Consider the following 18,732-nt stretch of genomic DNA (forward strand, 5'->3'; position numbering starts at 1 on the left):
ATTTATACAAGTTTCACTCAATACAACATTGGCAGCATATTTAACTAAATAAGTTTTGAAGCAAAATGAATTGTTGCATTATTTACAGTTTTGCTGTCTCATCTTTTATTTTAATTTTTTTTAATTTAATTTTATTCGTTTTACATTTGCTGTCATTCAAGTTGTGCAAAATAAGAAGCCTGGCTAAACCAAGTATTCTAACAATATATTCAAATAAATGTGCCTAAAAATACTGTAAATGTAAAATATATTGCATATTTTCTTTAGTATTTATTTATTTCACATTATTTTCTGAAAGCGCCGACGCTGATACGTGTCGAAACAAGGGACATGCTTTCTCTCCAATCACACGCACTCATTTAGTAGAGCGGCATCCATTTTATCCAATGGGATTCCAACACTGTATTTTCACTAACCAATCAGAGGCGGACATTTCCTGTCGGAGGCGGGTCTACCTCTTGTTGGCTGTGCCCTGTCCGGATGTTCCCCCCAGTAGCGGAATAGCAGCAGCAGCAGCAGCAACAGCGGCGGTGTGTGAATGTGGCAATCGAGGTAGACAGGGAGGGGTGGAAATACTAACCGGACCGGTGTGGTTCTCATTTTTGGGTCCCGTTTTGCTGTATTTTTCGTTTCCTGTACCGCCAGGCCGTCACGGTCGACACCACGCCACGTTTAGGAACTTGTTTGCGGGGCTGCGGAGCCGGTTGGCGCTTTTCTTCGGGACTAAGTGCTGTCGTTGTGGAAATAGTCCAGAAGAAAGACGGGAAGGCAGGAACAACATGGGGCGATAATAAAAAAATGTGTTGTGTGGCGAACCGACGATGACTCTCTGGGAGGACCCCTGAAGCCTATTTATTTTTATTTATTACCCATTTTTACCCCCCACCCCCTGTAGCCTCTTTTGTATTATTCCCACCTTGTTAGTTTGGGGAATCTTTTTAAGGGAAAAGGCAGCGTTACAAGAGGACTGAAGGATGGACCAAGCCGGCATCCTGAGAAACTTTATCCAGAGGGTGAAGGCCATGAGCGAACTGGACGAGGACAGGGCAGAGGACAACTTCGGCAGCGACTTTATGGTGGGTCAGAATTACCAGGAGCACAAACCTGGATCTTTATCTTGCATTTATTTCACACAGAACCTCCTCCATATCCCACCACCTCCCCTTCCCGTCTCTTGGTTGCCCTGTATCCCCCTGGAGGTGAGGCAGGGGCGGCCACACTGCCCTCTTCCTTTTCCTCCCATTTCCAGTCTTTATATGGCGGCCTTGCATTGTCTCCCAAACCTCAGCAACAACCACCGAGTTCTGCTTTCAGAAATGTAAAAAAAAGAAACAAAAAAACACACAAGCAGGCCATTATTTTTCTGTTAATGTTTAGGTGTTACTGGAGCAGCTCAGTTAAGGTTAAAGTGCTGTGTTGTTGTGGCTTTTACTGTCATGATTGTTGGGTTACAGTGCAATGCTTCTTTTGTAATCACTTAAAAGGAATATTGGGTGCAAATTTATGTACCTTTAAATTTCTTAGTGACTGGATTGGTATAGAAAGGTAAAAAATGTACAATAGATAAAGATTTCTCCACCAAGTCTTACATTTATTGTGTGACTAATACCATACCAAATAAAATGAGAGAATTTCTTTGAGATCTTCAGCAGTTTAATAGATGAAAATGCATGGAAAAAATATACATTTAATCAAAATAAAGTCATCTGATTCCAATCTTAGGCAAATTGATTAGTGCTATCATTTCTCTGAATCAAAACTTAAAGCTCCCACCATATTTGGTCTGCGAATGCATCAAGCAGCTTTCACTTTTTTGGGGGGTTGGGGGGAGCCTAACATATTATTTACGTAAATAGAGATATTGAAGTTAGTTAATTTTCTGTTACATTTACACATATTAAAGAACCTGTGGCACATTTGTTTTCTGTTATAGTTGTAAGATAAAACGGCGTCTAACAGCAGGTCAGACGTCAAAGACAATCGATATCTAACAAGAAAAGCCTGGTGAGTGCATTTCTATAAATAGTCAGTCTAACAAGAATTGGGCATATGAAATCAATATAAAATCAAACCCATTTATAGTCTAATACCATTAGTCAAAATGAGACTGTTTTTGGCATATAATAGATAATTGTAGAATGTAATGAAATAAAAAAGATTGATAGATTGATTCTGATGAGGATGAACTTCTTCCTGTGTCGTCGTCGTTTGATTCAAAACCTTGGCTCCAGTTTAAGGACCCTTCAATGCATGTGTTTTGCGTTTTCTAGTCATCTAGACAAACATTGATCTGAATTGGGAGATCCGAGCTGAAAGAAAACGAGTTCTGGCCAACTTCAGTTCAGCATTTCAGCGACCTGAGGCAAAACTCGGCGTATCAGCCCGGTGGGTTTACTGATGACAGCAGTTCTGCAAGTGCATGTCGAGGGTGTGAGGAGTCTGACGGTAGAGCCTTGACAGACAACCAAGATACTCGAATCACTCTTTCTGCTCCCCTCACTATCTTCTGCAGGATCCTCATGTCGGCCAAATCGCAGCTGCAATTGATACGGGAAGTGAAATCAATCCAAACAGTTACTGTATTTCCACTCAATAAATGGACAACTGACAAATTAATTATTAAGCTTTTTGCCCTGTATGCATGGAAGATCCTTCTGATATTGGAAACAGTAGTTTATTGGTGATTTCAGCATCTTGTTCTGTTTGTCTGATGACCACAGACTGGCGGCAATAAGTTTTTCTGTTCCATCTCTGGATGTTGCAACTCTGAACTCTAAATGAGGCCTCTCCTTCTCCCTGGGCTTGTGAAGTAGCTGAAATAGCATGAATGGCACTTCTAAAATAACTTCTGAGGCCTTAAGAATTTTGTTTTAAATGGGTGGTAGAAGACTTTTAATTGGCGCGTTTGCATTCGGACTAAGTGTAGCGAATACAAATACAAATGGATTCAGTAGGTACTTTTTTTCTTATAGCAATCCATTCCTCCCCCCCCCCCTAAATCATGGAGTGTCGTCTGGGCTAATCAGCCTCAGCATTTAAACTTTTCTTGTATTTGTCTACACTTGCAAACAAACACTCCTTACTTCCCCACTTCGTGCACACGCTGCTTGCTGGAGCTTGCAACATTCTTTCTTGGCCTATTTCATAACATTTTGTACATGGCTTGCAGAGTGAAACATTATCGGCACATTAAGAGTCCAACAAAACAATGGGAATGATAACTGTTTGTCTTTGAAGAGGACAAACTGGCGTTAGGAGCTGGGTAGTCTCTCTGTGTATTCCAGCTAAATGATTGCTTCTCAATTTACCACCAATATACCAAACATTTACATATTTAACACGTATCCACGCCTTGTTAGGCTATCTGCTTTCAAACAGCTCTCGCATCTCTCTAAAGGTAAAGGTTGTTTGTGAAGTTGTGTTTCCGTACAAACCTTCCTTTTGCTTCTTATTTTCTGTTTTCTATTAGGTTACTGTGCTTCTCCTGAGGAAAGCTTTCTCGCTTGCTTTTGCATCAACTCCTGTTATATTGTCGTTACAGTAACAAGATTACCGTAAGTGAAGTTTCGCAACTTAAACAGAGCTTCAGGCAAATCTTGTTCCTTTAAAAAATGTTTCTTTATTTATTTAAAGTGACTTAGCTCACGCAGCCAGGAACCGAGAAAACCTGTCCTGGCTGAATGCAGGTGAGCTGTGTGCCAGCATACCGATTAGAGCGATGCGAAGGTTGACCGGCCACGGCCTTCACGTCACAGTCCGTTTTACCGAGCTCCAGCCTGCTGTGAAGGACGCGTTTTAAAGCCTTACCGCCACAAACGCATGGGTTGTGCTCCTTATGCGCTGTGAGTCACCAGAACAACCTGATGTAACTCCCACTTTAACTGTCTATTGTTGTTTATATATAGAATGTGTTTTATAGGCATAATTACAGGCTCCAGAGGGGCAAGGAGTCAAAGATTATACTCTTTGTTCGCTGGGCTTTTTCAGCAATTTGATAGAGCAGCATGGATACATATTTCTTTCTCATTTGGCTACAAGTTTGTGCAGCTCAGTTCTGTTGTTGTGGGACCCGATCCCTTGGAAAATATGTGATGTTCATTTTTAATGTCAGGATTATGTTTCTCTATAAATACCAATATTACCAAAATGCCCCCAAATACCAAAATTTGGGGTATTTTTTTGCTAGAGATGTTCATAATCGTGAATTGAAGTTAAAAGAAAATAAAAAAAAATATTTTTTTTTAAATGGAAACAAATCTACTAAGTCTGGCATTCAGAATCATGCTTCTACTAGATTTGCCCACGTACAGACTAAAATTCACCCAATTTTGTTTAAAACTTAAACTCAGCCAGTGTGGTTGATTTGGGAAGATTCTGAGTTAGAATTGGGTCTAGACTTTGACTGGGCCATTTCAAAGGATGACTGTACTTTGATTGTATTCATTCCAAATGTCTCAAAGTACTTATTGGACTACATTAACTCAGAAATATTTAGGATAAGATGTTTTGCTACTGGTCATTACGAAACTACGAACAAGCTTGATCTTCTCAGGACAGCGGATTTAGCCAGAAGCATCTTTTTAAATAAAACTTTGTTTCTGGAACTAGTGGCTCCACTGATTTCTACATAGATTGAGTAAAATATACGTGATGCAATTATTTTATCCACATTGAGGTGTGTTGGGTATAGAAGACGTTCTACCTTTCTACTCTGCTTCAGGTTATCTTGAAAATACTGATTGTGCAAGAAACAAAACACGTACTGCTGCACCCTGGAGTCGGTCTCATGACACAGGTTCTGCAAAAATGGACCATCTGTGGAGTTCTAGTTCCCCAAAACCAAACAATAGCAATCTTACTTGTTGCATAAGGTGCTTATCAGCTTGCTCAGTCAACCCATGACTTTTCAAATTGGCTGATGAAAGAGACACTTTTTTTCTTTTCTTGTTCTTTTTTTAGATGAATTAACCAAACACTGACAAAATGTTGGAAAAGGATTCAAGATTAGATTAAAATATCTGTAGTAAAGTTTTACTAAAATGTATTTTATTAAATGACATATTTCAGCAGTGGAAATGAGAAAAGGCCATCACAGTTTGTGTGCATCTTTTCTATGTCCAAATGCCATTCATTGTTTCAGACTTAAGCAAAACCAACCAAATGATTTTAGTATCAAACTTTCAAAAAACACAAGATGGATCCAGCAAAGAAGAAAGGAAGAGACAAGGAATGAGGAAAGAAAGAAGGAAGTTAGAAAATGGAAAGTAAGAGAAGAATGCAAGGAAAGGGGGAACATTAAAAGAAGCTAACACTGAAAGAAGGAAGGAATGAAATAAATAAGTTAATGACTAATGAAAGACGGAAGAAGTGAGAAAAGGAATGGAGGGAAATAATTAAAAGTAGAAACAAGGAAGGAAAAAAAAGAGGGTGAGACAAAGGGAGGGAAGAAGGAAACATGGATGGACTGAAGGAATAAAGGACTGTTGAAAGGAAGAGGATGAAGAAGGAAGACAGGAAGTGTCAAAAACTGGGGAAGGAAGGAGTCAAGTAGGAAACAAGAAAATATGGACGTATGCATAATCTGAAGTCTCTTGAAAACGGTGCAAATCTTCAACTTTAGCATAATTCGCAGTCTTACCACAATTTATCGGTTGTTCTGGAGCTGGAGACGATATCCTGAGGCAAACTGCATTTGAGCATAAGAGAGTCCTGAATATCACATGACTTTAGCAAAGCTTGTCCAACTTGCCGCTCACTCGCAGGGGAACCCAGTTACCGCAAACTCAACCGCCAGTCATTTTGTCTTGGTTACCTTTCATCTTTAAGCTGGGTGTCCTCCTTCAAAGTGCTTAAAAAAAAGTTATGCAGCAAACTTTTAACCTTTTCAGTTTTTCTGCATGGAGGAGAAAAAAAAAAACCCATACAGTTTCTCCTTTTTGAGTTTTGACCTGGGTTGCAAACCATATTACGTTTGCTTTTAGTACAGTTCAATTTGATAGTAGTTTAATAAACACCTCCAAGCTGCTGAGATGGAGCTGGGAAACGTGTGTAGTGAAAAATGCCCTGAAAGAAAGACAGGCCACCATGCCTCACTGTAAGAGATAAAGTTACAATTCATTTAGTCTCTTAGTGAGGCGTGCAAAAAGTTTAGCAAATGTTATTGTTTTAAAATGCCTTGAATGTGTCAGTAGATAATATTATTTTAAAACAACATCTAAAAAAAAATCTGTATTGAAAATACTTTAAGTGATATACAAGTAAAATATCTAATAATTAAATATGTAATTTAGCTAAAAGTAATTGATAACATTGATGTGACTATAGTAAGTGATACGTAGGAATAAAACAGAGACAAAACTAAAATCATGTCAGATTTTTGTTTCACATTTTTGCATACATATCATGACAGAATGAAACCTTAGCATTTTTACAGAATATTTTACTGTTAGACTTCATAATATTCCAGCACTTAATCCAAAAACCACCTCATCTGCACATTTTTAAGTATATTATTGCGAGTTTGTTGCATTGTATTTTATAAACATACTGTCCAGAGTAGAACTGCACAATTTCAGAAGAATATTTTATTTCGGAATGCTGAGAATTGTAATAGTGATGTGGATTATGTTTAAATCAAATTTTCTGGAGGCTTTTCTTTCTTTTTCCACCATCTTCCATGAGCTTTGCCACAAAAATACACGCTGGTGTAGAAATGGAGCAGTTATCCATCCCGCTGACCAGATATGCTGTTTATATTTAGAGTTTGAGGAATGTATGCCCTGAAAAATATTGTGTCTAGTCCGTCTTTTCTGATAGTGATATTACGCTCACCTATATTGTGATTATAATTATATTTCTATATCTGGTGCTGTTCTTGAATATGCAAGGAGTCTGTTAAACATCTGGATTGATAGCAGTCTCTAACCAAAACGTTGCTGCTGTTTTTCTTCTGTTGCATTAACAGCTGCTGACAAACAGTTAAAGGCACATCAGCGCCACCTTGTGTTAAAGCTCAGAGTAATGGGAGCACTAAGGTGGTAATTTAATACAAATTAGGAGAGCTTCCTTCGTAGTTTTTTTTTACCACTGGCTTTAATCATTCTGTAATCACAATCAGATTGGATTGCACACAGTTGAACCTGAATGTGGCTGTGATTCGACTGATCTGAGTTGAATTTGGACCGTTTTTAAATATTAGGTGTGTGCTATTCATGTAATTTTGGGCTTATCTGCAGTATAAGAGAACTGCAACATTGATAAAAAAAATAAATTATTTCATCCGAGTGCGCTGGGACATGTGAGGGCTGAGGGTTTTTGCTTCTTTTCTCTTGGTTTTTTTTACACACATTTACTCTCAGGTGTACCTCGTGCATCACTTGGGCTCGGCCTTTCATTTTATAAACATGTTCTAAAATTTAAGTAAGACTTTAAGTGTCTGCGTAGGTGTTTTAGTCAGCAGGTGAAGCCACAAATATTTTCACTCAAGAAGAAGTCAAAGGAGCTTGAAGTAAAGACAGGAAGCAGATTGTACAGCCGGAAACTAAAAGAAGCACAGATCTGTGTGAGCTGTTACCTTTATGTTGTGTCACTGCAACAGCTTTGATATTATCTTACCAACTGTTAAATGTGCCAACATAAAGCGCACATGTAGCTACAGTGGAGCTCGATAATGCAGTCTAGACAGGGTTTAGGAGTTCAGCCCCTATGTGTGTGTGTAGTAGTGTGTGTTCCTGCCACGCCTCTGCATGCTGATGACTCCAAATCAGCACATCAAAGAAAGCGAAAAAGTGCAAACACACACACACTTATGTGAAGTGTCCTGTCTGGCAGACAGAAGAAACCGAGATGGGATGCAGAAAAGGGGAAACGTGAAAGTGTTGAACATGAGCTTATGTACGTGTGTGGCAACAGTTTCTAATAATATTCTCTTTTGGTTTTGCATGTCTATTAATTTTGCATAAACTTTGTCATGCGAGTTTATGTTTTAAGTGCATAGAAGGCGACACATTTTTTTTTTATGCAGCCGTGAGACAGAGAATAGATAAGAAAACATGGTGCATTTTTAATCCGGGATTTATGATCAAAATGAAGAAGTCGAACTGGTTCGGATTTACTCTTGGTGAAGTCATTTACCACCTGGAGGATGTTTGGCATGCTGCGGTCTTATTTCAGACTCATCAGTGAGGCATGCCGCAATTGAGCCTTGGAGCTTCTCGAAACACAAACCAGACACTTGATGAAGCTTTTTTAAGATTTGATTGTTTTAGACAATAATTAAAGAAAAAATAATAAGAATATTTATAAAATAATTATAGTTGAAAACATTTTTCATACCTCCTAAAATTCCCAGCTTTCTTATCACTTCACAAACACAATCTTCAGGGTGTTTAATGGGCATTTTATATATTATATACACATAAAGTACAGCTGCACGGTGGGCTGCACAGTGGCGCCGTTGGTCCTGGGTTCGATTCCCGGCCCAGGGTCTTTCTGCATGGAGTTTGCATGTTCTCCCTGTGCATGCATGGTTTCTCTCCAGGTTCTCCGGCTTCCTCATACAGTTCAAAAACATGACTGTTAGGTTAATTGGTCTCTCTAAATTCTCCCTACGTGTGAGTGTGTGTGTGTGTGCATGGTTGTGTGTCCTGTCTGTCTCTCTGTTGCCCTGCGATGGACTGGCGACCTGTCCAGGGTGAACCCGCCTCTTGCCCGAAACGATGGATGGATGGATAAAGTAGGAATGAAATTATATCATATTTATTTCTGGTACTTGAGTGGACCATTTGGTCCTGCAGGTCTTCTGTAACAGGTCATTGATGTATATTTAGATGTAGATCATTACCACCAAACCTTGAGCATTTCTTGTTTTTATCCTTTATCGCAATAAATTTCTCTTTGTCACCATAAATTCCATTTATGGAACTCACTTTTATCGTTATCACCTTTCTGCAAAATATCGTGATAAAACTTGAAGTCCGTATCTTTTGCCTTCGTTTTATTAAGTGGTATCAGAGTAAAGGGGTGTACATCCAAATGCAAACCACATTTTTGTGACTTTAATTTGTAATAAAAACTCAGTTTTCCTTCACTTAATTTTTGTGCAGGTCTATCACATAAAATTTGAACAATATGATATTTGTAGCTGGAAATTATTGCTAAGCGTTTCAGGACTTTGTTCATCCTATGTAAACTAGCCCAGAAAATGAAAAACATTTATCAGTTCCCAAAGCATATTTGCAGCTGTACTTTGGCTGTACATACATATTTTAATGTATGTGCAGTGGAAGGCTGGTAAAAAGTGCCTGGATGGTTGTATTCCCTCAGAAAATGAGAATCCAGCTGTGTTTGTTCGTCTGAGCTTTTATGAGCTTGTTTTTGTGCGTGGGTGCAAAGGGGCGCACCGCAGGGCTCGGCTGCTGGTCCTCAGTGCGTTTGTGTGTGGCGACTACTGTCTGCCCTCCTCGTGTTACTACACCATGAAACACGACTTCCCAATTTCTTCTGGTGTCACAAGTCTCCCTGGTTCTCACCCAAACCCTTCCCACGGCTTAACTCCAAACGCAGCCTCGGAGACGGCTGCTTCCGAGAAAAACCGTAACCCAGTATTTCCGCTCTGCAGTTCTGGTGTGTGCATGTATTTGTGTGTGAGTGAGAGAGGCTTTAGTGGATGAAAGCGAGCTGACCCGCCGACATGGCAGAAGAACTTTATTGATCGAGATAAGGAGGCCACACACGCTCACACACAGGAAATTTCCACTGATGCTGTCTTCTGGTAATATGTGATTTATGTGAAAGGAAATGGTTCAATAGACGAGTCGTGTTGGCTGTATGTGAAGCAAACTTTAAATTCAAGATGGGCTGCCTTTAAATAAAAAAAAAAAAATAAAAAAAAATCACACAGTGGGGGTCACATTTATAATCTGATTTGAGAAATTAATCTTTGCAGTATTTATAATCAAATAACTTTCAGCTGGGAAGCAAAAACTACAAACGTGGACGCACTGAACACACAATGACCCTCGGTCCCAGATGACTGGGATTATGTGAGGTTTGTCCACATCTGCTTCCTGCTGCAGAGCTGGATCCAGAGAGGGAAATTATATCCTCACTAATGCCACTTAACCCTTTTTGCCGACATACAACAAAGACTCCATTTTAATTTAAATCATTAAAGCTGGTCATTTGTTGTGGCCGCTCATGTTAAGAAAAAAGCAAATTTTTGTATCACCTTCTTTTATTCAGCGAAATAAATAAATCCCATGTTAAAAAAATCTTGATAATAAAGCAACAACTAGCACATATATTGTTTTAACTAACAGTCAGTTTGAAGAAATGTAACTCAAGCATTTTCTAATTTGTCACTTTTTTGTAGATCAGTTTCTAGGACATTTTAATTAGTAATCCAGGGTTCAAAATGTTTCTGTGGCAACCATGAAACCTGTTCTTTGGGAGGCAGCCAAAAGAACAGGTCCTGTCCTATTGCAAAGATAAATGTGTGGAGTTTGCTAAACCTTACCAGGACTTTAACAGTCTCGTTCGAGCAGATGAGACTCAACTTTTTCTCTACTAACTCCACTTGGGTTTGGCATGAAGTAGAAAAAGAATATGCAAAATAAAGAATCTGGTGCCCAATTTTGTTTAATCCACGATGATGTGGGCCTGTTTCTCCTCCCATACATCTGTAGGGAGCTTGTGAATGAGTGGTGAGTTTGTTGAAAATGATCATTTCTTAACATGGGATTTTGTTTATCCAACAAATATGTGCCTTAAACCCCCAAAAGTAATTTTATCCATTTTTCATTGTGAGAATCTATACATAATGTTGGAACTGATTCACCTTCAAGAATGAAAGCACTAGAAACAAATGCAGCGGCGTCTTGACTTTTTGTTGCGAAATTGAACAAAATTCATATTTTTTCACAGAGATTTTAACGTTAATTTGCAAATCAAAACTGAAGATCATCCTCATGGATTTAAAGATGCATAGCTCAGAAAGAAAAGAATCACAAGATAACTATTTTTCTTTACTCCTTGTTCTGTTCTGTGAAAGGCTCGTCTGACTTCTTCTGCCTCTTTCCCTTCCACACCTCTGACCGCTTAGTCAGGAAGCCCAGTGAGTAGTTTTTCTGTGGCTGTCTGGGTTTACAGCCGGACACAGACGGTACATGCACGTTTGACAGATCTCTGAGGAAGTGAGCACCCTGGCCGAAATGGCTGGCTGAGCCGACTGCTCTCAGTTCAGTGTAGGTGCTTCCCGCAGCCAAAGTCAGTTCAGTTTAATCTGACCACAGTTTGCATCAATTGTCACAGTTGCAGACTTTGGGGTTTGCGATTGTCGCCTTGCGCGGTTGCTCGCTAAATTTGTTAAACAAAGCGGTCCGAGATCCTGTTTTTAGCCAGAAAAGCCACATGGTACTCTGTTGCATAACTACGTTTGTGTGCAGTGATTGTGGCAGATGGCTGAGAAGAGAAAACGAAAGGGAGACGGAAAGGAAGGGAAGCCTGGTGGCTGATAAAAGGAAATCACATTCTGCTTTGTGTCACTGAATGACAAGCTGTTATAGCCATCACATGTGTGAATGCTGCCTGTGCTCCACTGACCTATATTGGCCAGTTGTCATTAAATGGAAATGACAGCTCCATGATGAAGCGTGTGCTGGTGAGTGTGTGTTTACCCGTTTGGTAACTGATCCAATCTGTTTGATGTTATCTTTGGAGAGATCATCAGCTAGCAAAGGCTGGAGCACTGACTCCTGCTGGTTATCAGGGTGGAGGGTTCATGTTTTTGGATTTGTTTCCTTACAAGCCAAAAGACTTGATGAGTTTAATTCATGAGTGGCATTTGAAGGAATACCTGCACCAGTCCAGGCGGGTCCAAAGCCAGTCCTCAGCAGGTGTCCTGTCTGCTGTAGATGTGTCCCTGCTCCAACACAGATCAGTCGGCTGCCGAGTTCCCCTCCTCAGTATTCTACAGAAACCCGCCAGAACGCCATTCATTTGATCTGGGTGTGTTAAAGCAGGAAAACGTCTAAAACTGATAAGACAGAGAGGCTCCTCAGGGCTGGAGATGGTCAACTGTTTCCTCTTCAGTCTGTGCACCGAGGACACAGCAGTCTGTCACTGAGGGAGCTCTCCAGTTCTGCAAAAGCTTCTTGCATGAGGGTGACAGACATTGCCCAAGAGTGAGGTTACTTTAGTCAGACTTCTTCTGTAATGTAAAGCAAAGCATCTTAACCCCGGACCTCCTTAAAAACACTTACGAGAACTAGCCTTTAGTTGAGAGGTTGGCTTGTTAAATAGGCTACGTGTAGTTTGCCAACTGTGCTGTCAAAACAACGTTAATAAAAGCAATTAAAGGCGCTTCAATGGTCTCCATAACATGACTGTCGATGTTTGTCAACTGGAAAAATGTCCAGTGGCAGAGGGACAGAGAAGAAGGGACGCCTAGCTGACCAGCAGTGCACAGCGAAGGCTGTTTTGAGTTACATTTCATACAAACTGAGAACACTCTTTCTCTGGGATCTCGCTGTAGGAAGAGTCTGGCGAAACTTTCTTGTGGCTTAGAAATCTTTACTCTGTAACTCGGCTAACGTGCCTTACCTATCCTTACTGCCTGATTGTTCTTGTCTTTTAAACACTGGGTAAAATATTTATATACAATATAATATATAACTTCAAAAATGAAGATACAGGTTTGATTATCGCTTATTCCACTTATGGACTTATATTAATGTTTTTAACATGGATTCATGGTGCGTATTGTTGTTTAGCTTGGAACAGATGGCTTTAGCCTCTGGCCCTGCAGATCACCAGGACACACCTTCACCTCGCTGTTAAAAACCCAGCAAGCGTCTGTCTTTTTCTGTCAAACCTTTTTGACGCAGTATTCTGCTGTTTGTTCTCCAATCAGTTTGAAACACGAAACATGCTAAGCATTCACACTCTTCAGGATGCACTTTGCAGCTTTTTGGCAAATCATTGACATGTTGCCCAGGTGAATAAAAAAAAAAAAAAAGAGAGGGCGACCACTGACTGATTCTGGAAAGAGCAGGAGGCAAACCCTTTTAGTCTCTGCGCTGTTGCAGGGCATCTTTTTCCCCGCATGCTTTTGCGGCGTGGCAGATAGATTTTTCTGAGAGCATTGTAAGGGCTGACCTATTTTAGCTTTTGTGTGTCTGTGTGCATGGAAGGTGACCGTCGGCTTTCTACCACCCGCGCTCAACGAGCCCACTTCCTGGCCACAGTCGAAAACCTTTTCCCCACCGCCTCTGCAGGAAGAGCACGTTTTCAGCCGATCAGTGCTGGGTTCAACAAACAGAACGTATTTCTGTGTGTGTGTGTGTGTGTGTGAATTATTTATTGTGCCAGGGAAGTACAGAGATGATGGCTTATTCAGAGAAGAGTAGAATCTAGGTTAGATTCAATATCATCTCTTTCAGCTTCTATAACGTTGTGACATTTGACGTCTTTCCCTCCTTTAACTCTTGCAACTGTTCTGGCATCCTTGAGTCATGTCATCCAAGTCATTGTCTAAAATATTTCTGCTAACATGCATGAGTCACAAACACCCGGAAGGGGGTCTCTGAAGTTGTTGTTGGGCCCCTGTGTGGGCTCCTCCCTGTGAGTTCACAGGAAACTGACCGAGTCAGTCATGCTGGTGACTTCTCTGACTGGCAGGAAGTAGAAAACAAAAACAAGAGGGGGAAATGTGTAGAAACAGGGGCACAGTCCATCTCCAGAGGTGACAATAGTTAAACTTTCTTGTTATTGCTGTCCAAACTCTATATTGGATTATCTGCTTTGATAATCTAAATTAGAAGAGTGACGTTCATGTTTGTTCAATGCGCTTTAATTTGACACTATTAACTAGTCAAATGAAACCAAATGATCCATATAACAGGGTACAGATGAGACCAGAATGAAAACTCGTATTTTATTCACACTCCAGTAAAACGCGGTGGTGGCAGCATCATGGTACGGGGTGCTTTTGTTTAAAAATGCCAATTTAGAGTGGGAAATCAGTATATTGCCTCCTCTACCCTGTTGGCTTTTGCCCTTTGGTGGAGACTAATGCACAGTGAAAAGTTCAAAAAATAAAGTCTTGATAGCAGCAATATTTACTTATTTGTCTTCTATCTTTACACACACCTTAAGATGCTGGTAGTGTGTATTGAGAGTGTGGAAATTAAGTAATAGCTGTAACGGAAAGCTTAGTTAGCATGAGTTTCAGAGAAAGCCTAGACTAAACTCTCTCCTCAACTTTTCAGTTTGTTTTTCCTCTGTATCTGTGGTACTTTTCCTAATGTTTTTATTTCATAATATTATTTCTACCTTCTTAGTTGGTACATAATAAACCTGCTCCCCTTTTATACGAGTCTGTCCTTGTGCTTGCACATGTCAGTGTTTGATGTAGGAAAGGAAGTAGAAGTAATTAGAGAGAGGGTTCAGGACAATGGTGACTCAATGTTGTACATGTACCTCGCTAATTAGAAATAAATTGCCATATTTTTCTGGTTTGTTCTCATATCGTTGCAGTATAAAACATGTGAACATGAAAAAATATATAAAATCCTTGGAAAATATTTCTCCCCTGTCTAGGCTGATAAAATACAGCTTACTTGTATTTATTGTACCTATTGCACAAATGGCTGGGATGAAAATTCTTGCTTGGTTCATTTTTACCCTCAACGACTGGAGAAGAATTACAGCATGTTTTCTTTCTTATCCAGATATTAGCTGGATTATGAGGAAATGTTGCTTCTTTACAGAGTTTATGAAGATATAAAAAAGAGGCCATACTTTTTGACATCTTACTGATTTAAACCTAGGTTTGAGTAACTTCGACTTTCTTTTCTCAGTGAGAACTTCTAGACTAAAAATGTTTCACTTCTAGTACAAAGTGGTCATTATAATTCCGGTTAAGAAACCAAGTTCTATAATCTCAAAAATCACCCGTAAAACACAGATGACTTCATTTGTGTTCACAGATGACGTTTTGTGGTCTTCAGCCAAAATGAGCCGTTATTTAAGTGCCTGAATGCGCCCCGGTTTACTTTTGTAATGAGAAAATTGTGTTATTTTCTCCACTTTGCTGGAAATGGAGTGAAATGTTACTACAAAGGGAAGCTGCTTATCATTACTGCTTGAGGGTTGTTGTTTTTTTTTTCCCTCTTTCTGCTGTTTGTGTATTTCTGTTTGTGCATGTTGTCGGGCTGTGGCCCAGCACAGAAGCAGACCTCTGTTGCAAATGTAATTCACATGAGGCCAGAGGAGCTGTAATGCTATTACCCCACACTCTGACATAAATGAACACACACGCACAGCTGTGCTGCCGCCCACGTTCACTCTGCGTACCTCAAACTCCCTTTTCTCCTTTGCTTCCCCTCCCTCAGTCGCTGATTGTCTCTTTGTTGTGGTCTACAAAGATCATCATGTTTTTAGGGCACTTCTGTGCTTCTGGTATTAACTGGTTGTGAGTTTTCAGCAGCTCATTGTAAGCACTTTAAAAAAGGAAAAAAAAAGAAACCTAAATTAGTCCAGAAGTTGGAGAAGTGAAACAGGAACAGGAGGTAGGTCTTTGGAGATTTGGGGAAATTTGCAGTACATGTCCGCGTCGGTAACAGGAGGAAAGCCTGCAGCCAGGGCCATCAAGCAGAGGTGGGGCCATTTTTCACTGGAGGCTTCAGAAGCCTGAACGCCCACGCCAACTTTCTCAGACTCACTAAGTGACGGAGGGGAGGAGAGACAGTCGAGATGCAGATATGCCTAATGTTTCACAAAGAAATGAAAGTTCTGAGAGGATAAAAAAGGACCCCTGAGAATGAAAGTACATGAGGGTTATTGGAGCTCAACAGGATTTTCTTTTAATGACTCCTCAAGGTTTTTAAGTCTGCGTTCTTTAAAAGTTTTACAGTGATGTTCCAGAGGCTCTCATGATGTACCAAATCCTGAAAACGCTAACTAAATGTGTAAATTGTTATTTTAGCCAGATTTCCCCCAGAAAACTTGCTACGCCTGGTGGTCCGGTGCTAGGGCAATAACTCATCCATCGTGTTTTTGAGTTAAAAAATGTTTAAAGTTACCAGGAAATTTGAAAATATCACTTGATAATTTTGCGTGATTGAAAAATTGGAAGATGAATACCTGAACACCAGCTATAAGGTTTTAAAAATACAAACATTTTAAAAAGACTTAAATAAATAAGCAATGCTTAGCCTGATGGGGGCACAAGTAAAGCCTGGTGGCCCGCCAGGCTTATAATGCACTGTGGAAACCCTGTTTTAGGCATGAATTACCACAGATTTACTAAGTCCAAGATAGCTGATAAAGTTTTGAAATTTAGCTTCTCCGTGTGTTGGCAAAAACAGTTTGGCAACACATGTATGAAGACCCTCTTTAAACAGGAAAAGACTCTACCAAAACAAAACAGAAATAGCCACAAAATGAAGGGTCTCTGATGGTAGTAATGTAATGTTCTCCCTGTTGTTCAAGAAGGTTCCTAGAATCTTTTCAGCATACATAAAACTTCTGTGACGACATCGTAATGCTTCATTATGAGCCCAGTTCCAACTTCACCATGTACACACTCTTCCTTGTTAAGATAATTCATTACAAGGTTCTTGTAGATGTACTCTAGCAATAACAGAAACGGCACAATATCCTGTTGAGCAGGATGAAATGCTTGAAGGGGTTTTGCGCTCTTTGCGGACATTTACTGGTTGTTGCTTCTCCAAATTAAGACTGAAACTGATGATGGAGGTGCAGAAACCTTTATATTGTAGCAATTTTACAAACACTTTGAGGAACCATCATCGTGAACATGTAGTTGGTACTGTTGTGATAGGATGGCCAAGAAAGCAACAGGAAACAAAACCCTATGTGCCAAGTACTAAAAGAATCGTGTCAACTTTTATTTTGCTTTTCAGCAGCATCATTCATTCTTCAAGCTCCTGTGGATAATGGGATAATCCTAACCCAGTCTTTATCATATTTGGTGCATTGTTTTTATTAGGGAGTTTTTGAGACGTCACATGATGCCGTACAACGCTGAACACTTCAAACTGTGGCTGTCCGTTTAGTCAAGATGTACAAATGTGGGGTCTATGAGCTGTGAGGAAAATATGCAACGACCCACAAGATTACAACAACTTGGCATTACTTCATTTAAAAACCTCAATACTACAAAACTACTTCTCTCTATTCCTCTGTCTCTGTTCTAGACATCAGATAGTTTCACTATTAGTCAGATAGTTAATACTACACTTAAGATATCTGCTGACTAATGAGCCCTCCCTCACTTCTGAGAAATATACAGGGGTTGGACAATGAAACTGAAACACCTGGTTTTAGACCACAATAACTTATTAGTATGGTGTAGGGCCTCCTTTTGCGGCCACTACAGCGTCAATTCGTCTTGGGAATGACAAGTACAAGTCATGCACAGTGGTCAGAGGGATTTTAAGCCATTCTTCTTGCAGGATAGTGGCCAGGTCACGACGTGATGCTGGTGGAGGAAAATGTTTCCTGACTCGCTCCTCCAAAACACCCCAAAGTGGCTCAATAATATTTAGATCTGGTGACTGTGCAGGCCATGGGAGATGTTCAACTTCACTTTCATGTTCATCAAACCAATCTTTCACCAGTCTTGCTGTGTGTATTGGTGCATTGTCATCCTGATACACGGCACCTCCTTCAGGATACAATGTTTGAACCATTGGATGCACATGGTCCTCCAGAATGGTTCGGTAGTGCTTGGCAGTGACGCGCCCATCTAGCACAAGTATGGGGCCAAGGGAATGCCATGATATGGCAGCCCAAAGATTGGCCACCAGGCTGGTCCAATTTAGCCATGAAACCTCCCACACTAAAATGAGAGGTGTTTCAGTTTCATTGTCCAACCCCTGTACATACAACTATTGATGGATTGAACAAAACACTTGCTTCAAGTAAGTGAAGCACGTGTTTTGAACTGATAAAATTTCTAATATACAGTAGAAAAAACATGTTTATTACCCCGTACATATTTTTTTCTCTCTCTGTGAAACTAATCTATCTCTTTAATTAATTCTGATCTTTTTCTTTCAGTCATCCTCTGCTGAATTTGTAGATAATGTTGTACGGTTTTTGTGCCAATGATGCTTTCAGTCACAATGCCTGATGGAGGTCACCTTGATTTCAACAGAGCTCAAATCACAGCACATGAATACTAGACTGATGTCTATAAACGGCAGAAGAAAACCCTGGGTTCAGAGCTTGATCGTTTAGAAATAATAGCGCTCTGCTCTTTGAAATGTGTGTGACATGAATGATAAAACATTGTCATCCCCGCTGCCGCTGGAAGTCCTCTGTTCTCAGCCAGTGTGTTTGCGGATGTCGGGCTAAGTTTTGTCCTGTCAGCTGAGAGACTGTGTAATTGTTCCCTTCCCATTAACCGAATGCGTCTTCTTCAGTGTCAGCGTATATTAGATTAGGATGTGCTGAACTTTATGCGCCGTCATACGAAGAGAAAAGGGAGTGCGTTAGTGAAGCTTTGATGTGGCAGTATTAATAGCAGTGTCAGAGCTGACAAATGCACATTAATATGCAAGTTTGCAAGCAGGATTCCTGTAAGAACAGATATGAAGCACAATCCCTTTATGTTCCGGCTAACTGTGGTTTTACCAGACTAAGACAATCATATTGGCAGGCTGCTTGTGTTCTCTGATTTTGATACAGATAAACTGACAAGTTACT

The 18,732-nt window shown here is 40.1% G+C and overlaps 1 protein-coding gene across 5 annotated transcripts in view; it reads left to right on the top strand.

The window, feature by feature from the left end:
* Window positions 1-479: 479 nt before the first annotated feature.
* ptpn12 (protein tyrosine phosphatase non-receptor type 12) overlaps window positions 480-18,732 on the top strand; it is a 44,065-nt gene continuing 25,812 nt past the window's right edge. For all 5 annotated transcript variants that reach the window (XM_028044253.1, XM_028044252.1, XM_028044254.1 and 2 more), the window contains exon 1: window positions 480-1,076. In XM_028044253.1, coding sequence (XP_027900054.1) covers window positions 975-1,076 — 102 coding nt within the window. In that variant the 5' untranslated portion in view covers window positions 480-974. The remainder of the gene's footprint in view (window positions 1,077-18,732) is intronic.

This window comes from Xiphophorus couchianus, chromosome 17 (assembly GCF_001444195.1).
Source record: "Xiphophorus couchianus chromosome 17, X_couchianus-1.0, whole genome shotgun sequence".
NCBI classification, from domain to species: domain Eukaryota; kingdom Metazoa; phylum Chordata; class Actinopteri; order Cyprinodontiformes; family Poeciliidae; genus Xiphophorus; species Xiphophorus couchianus.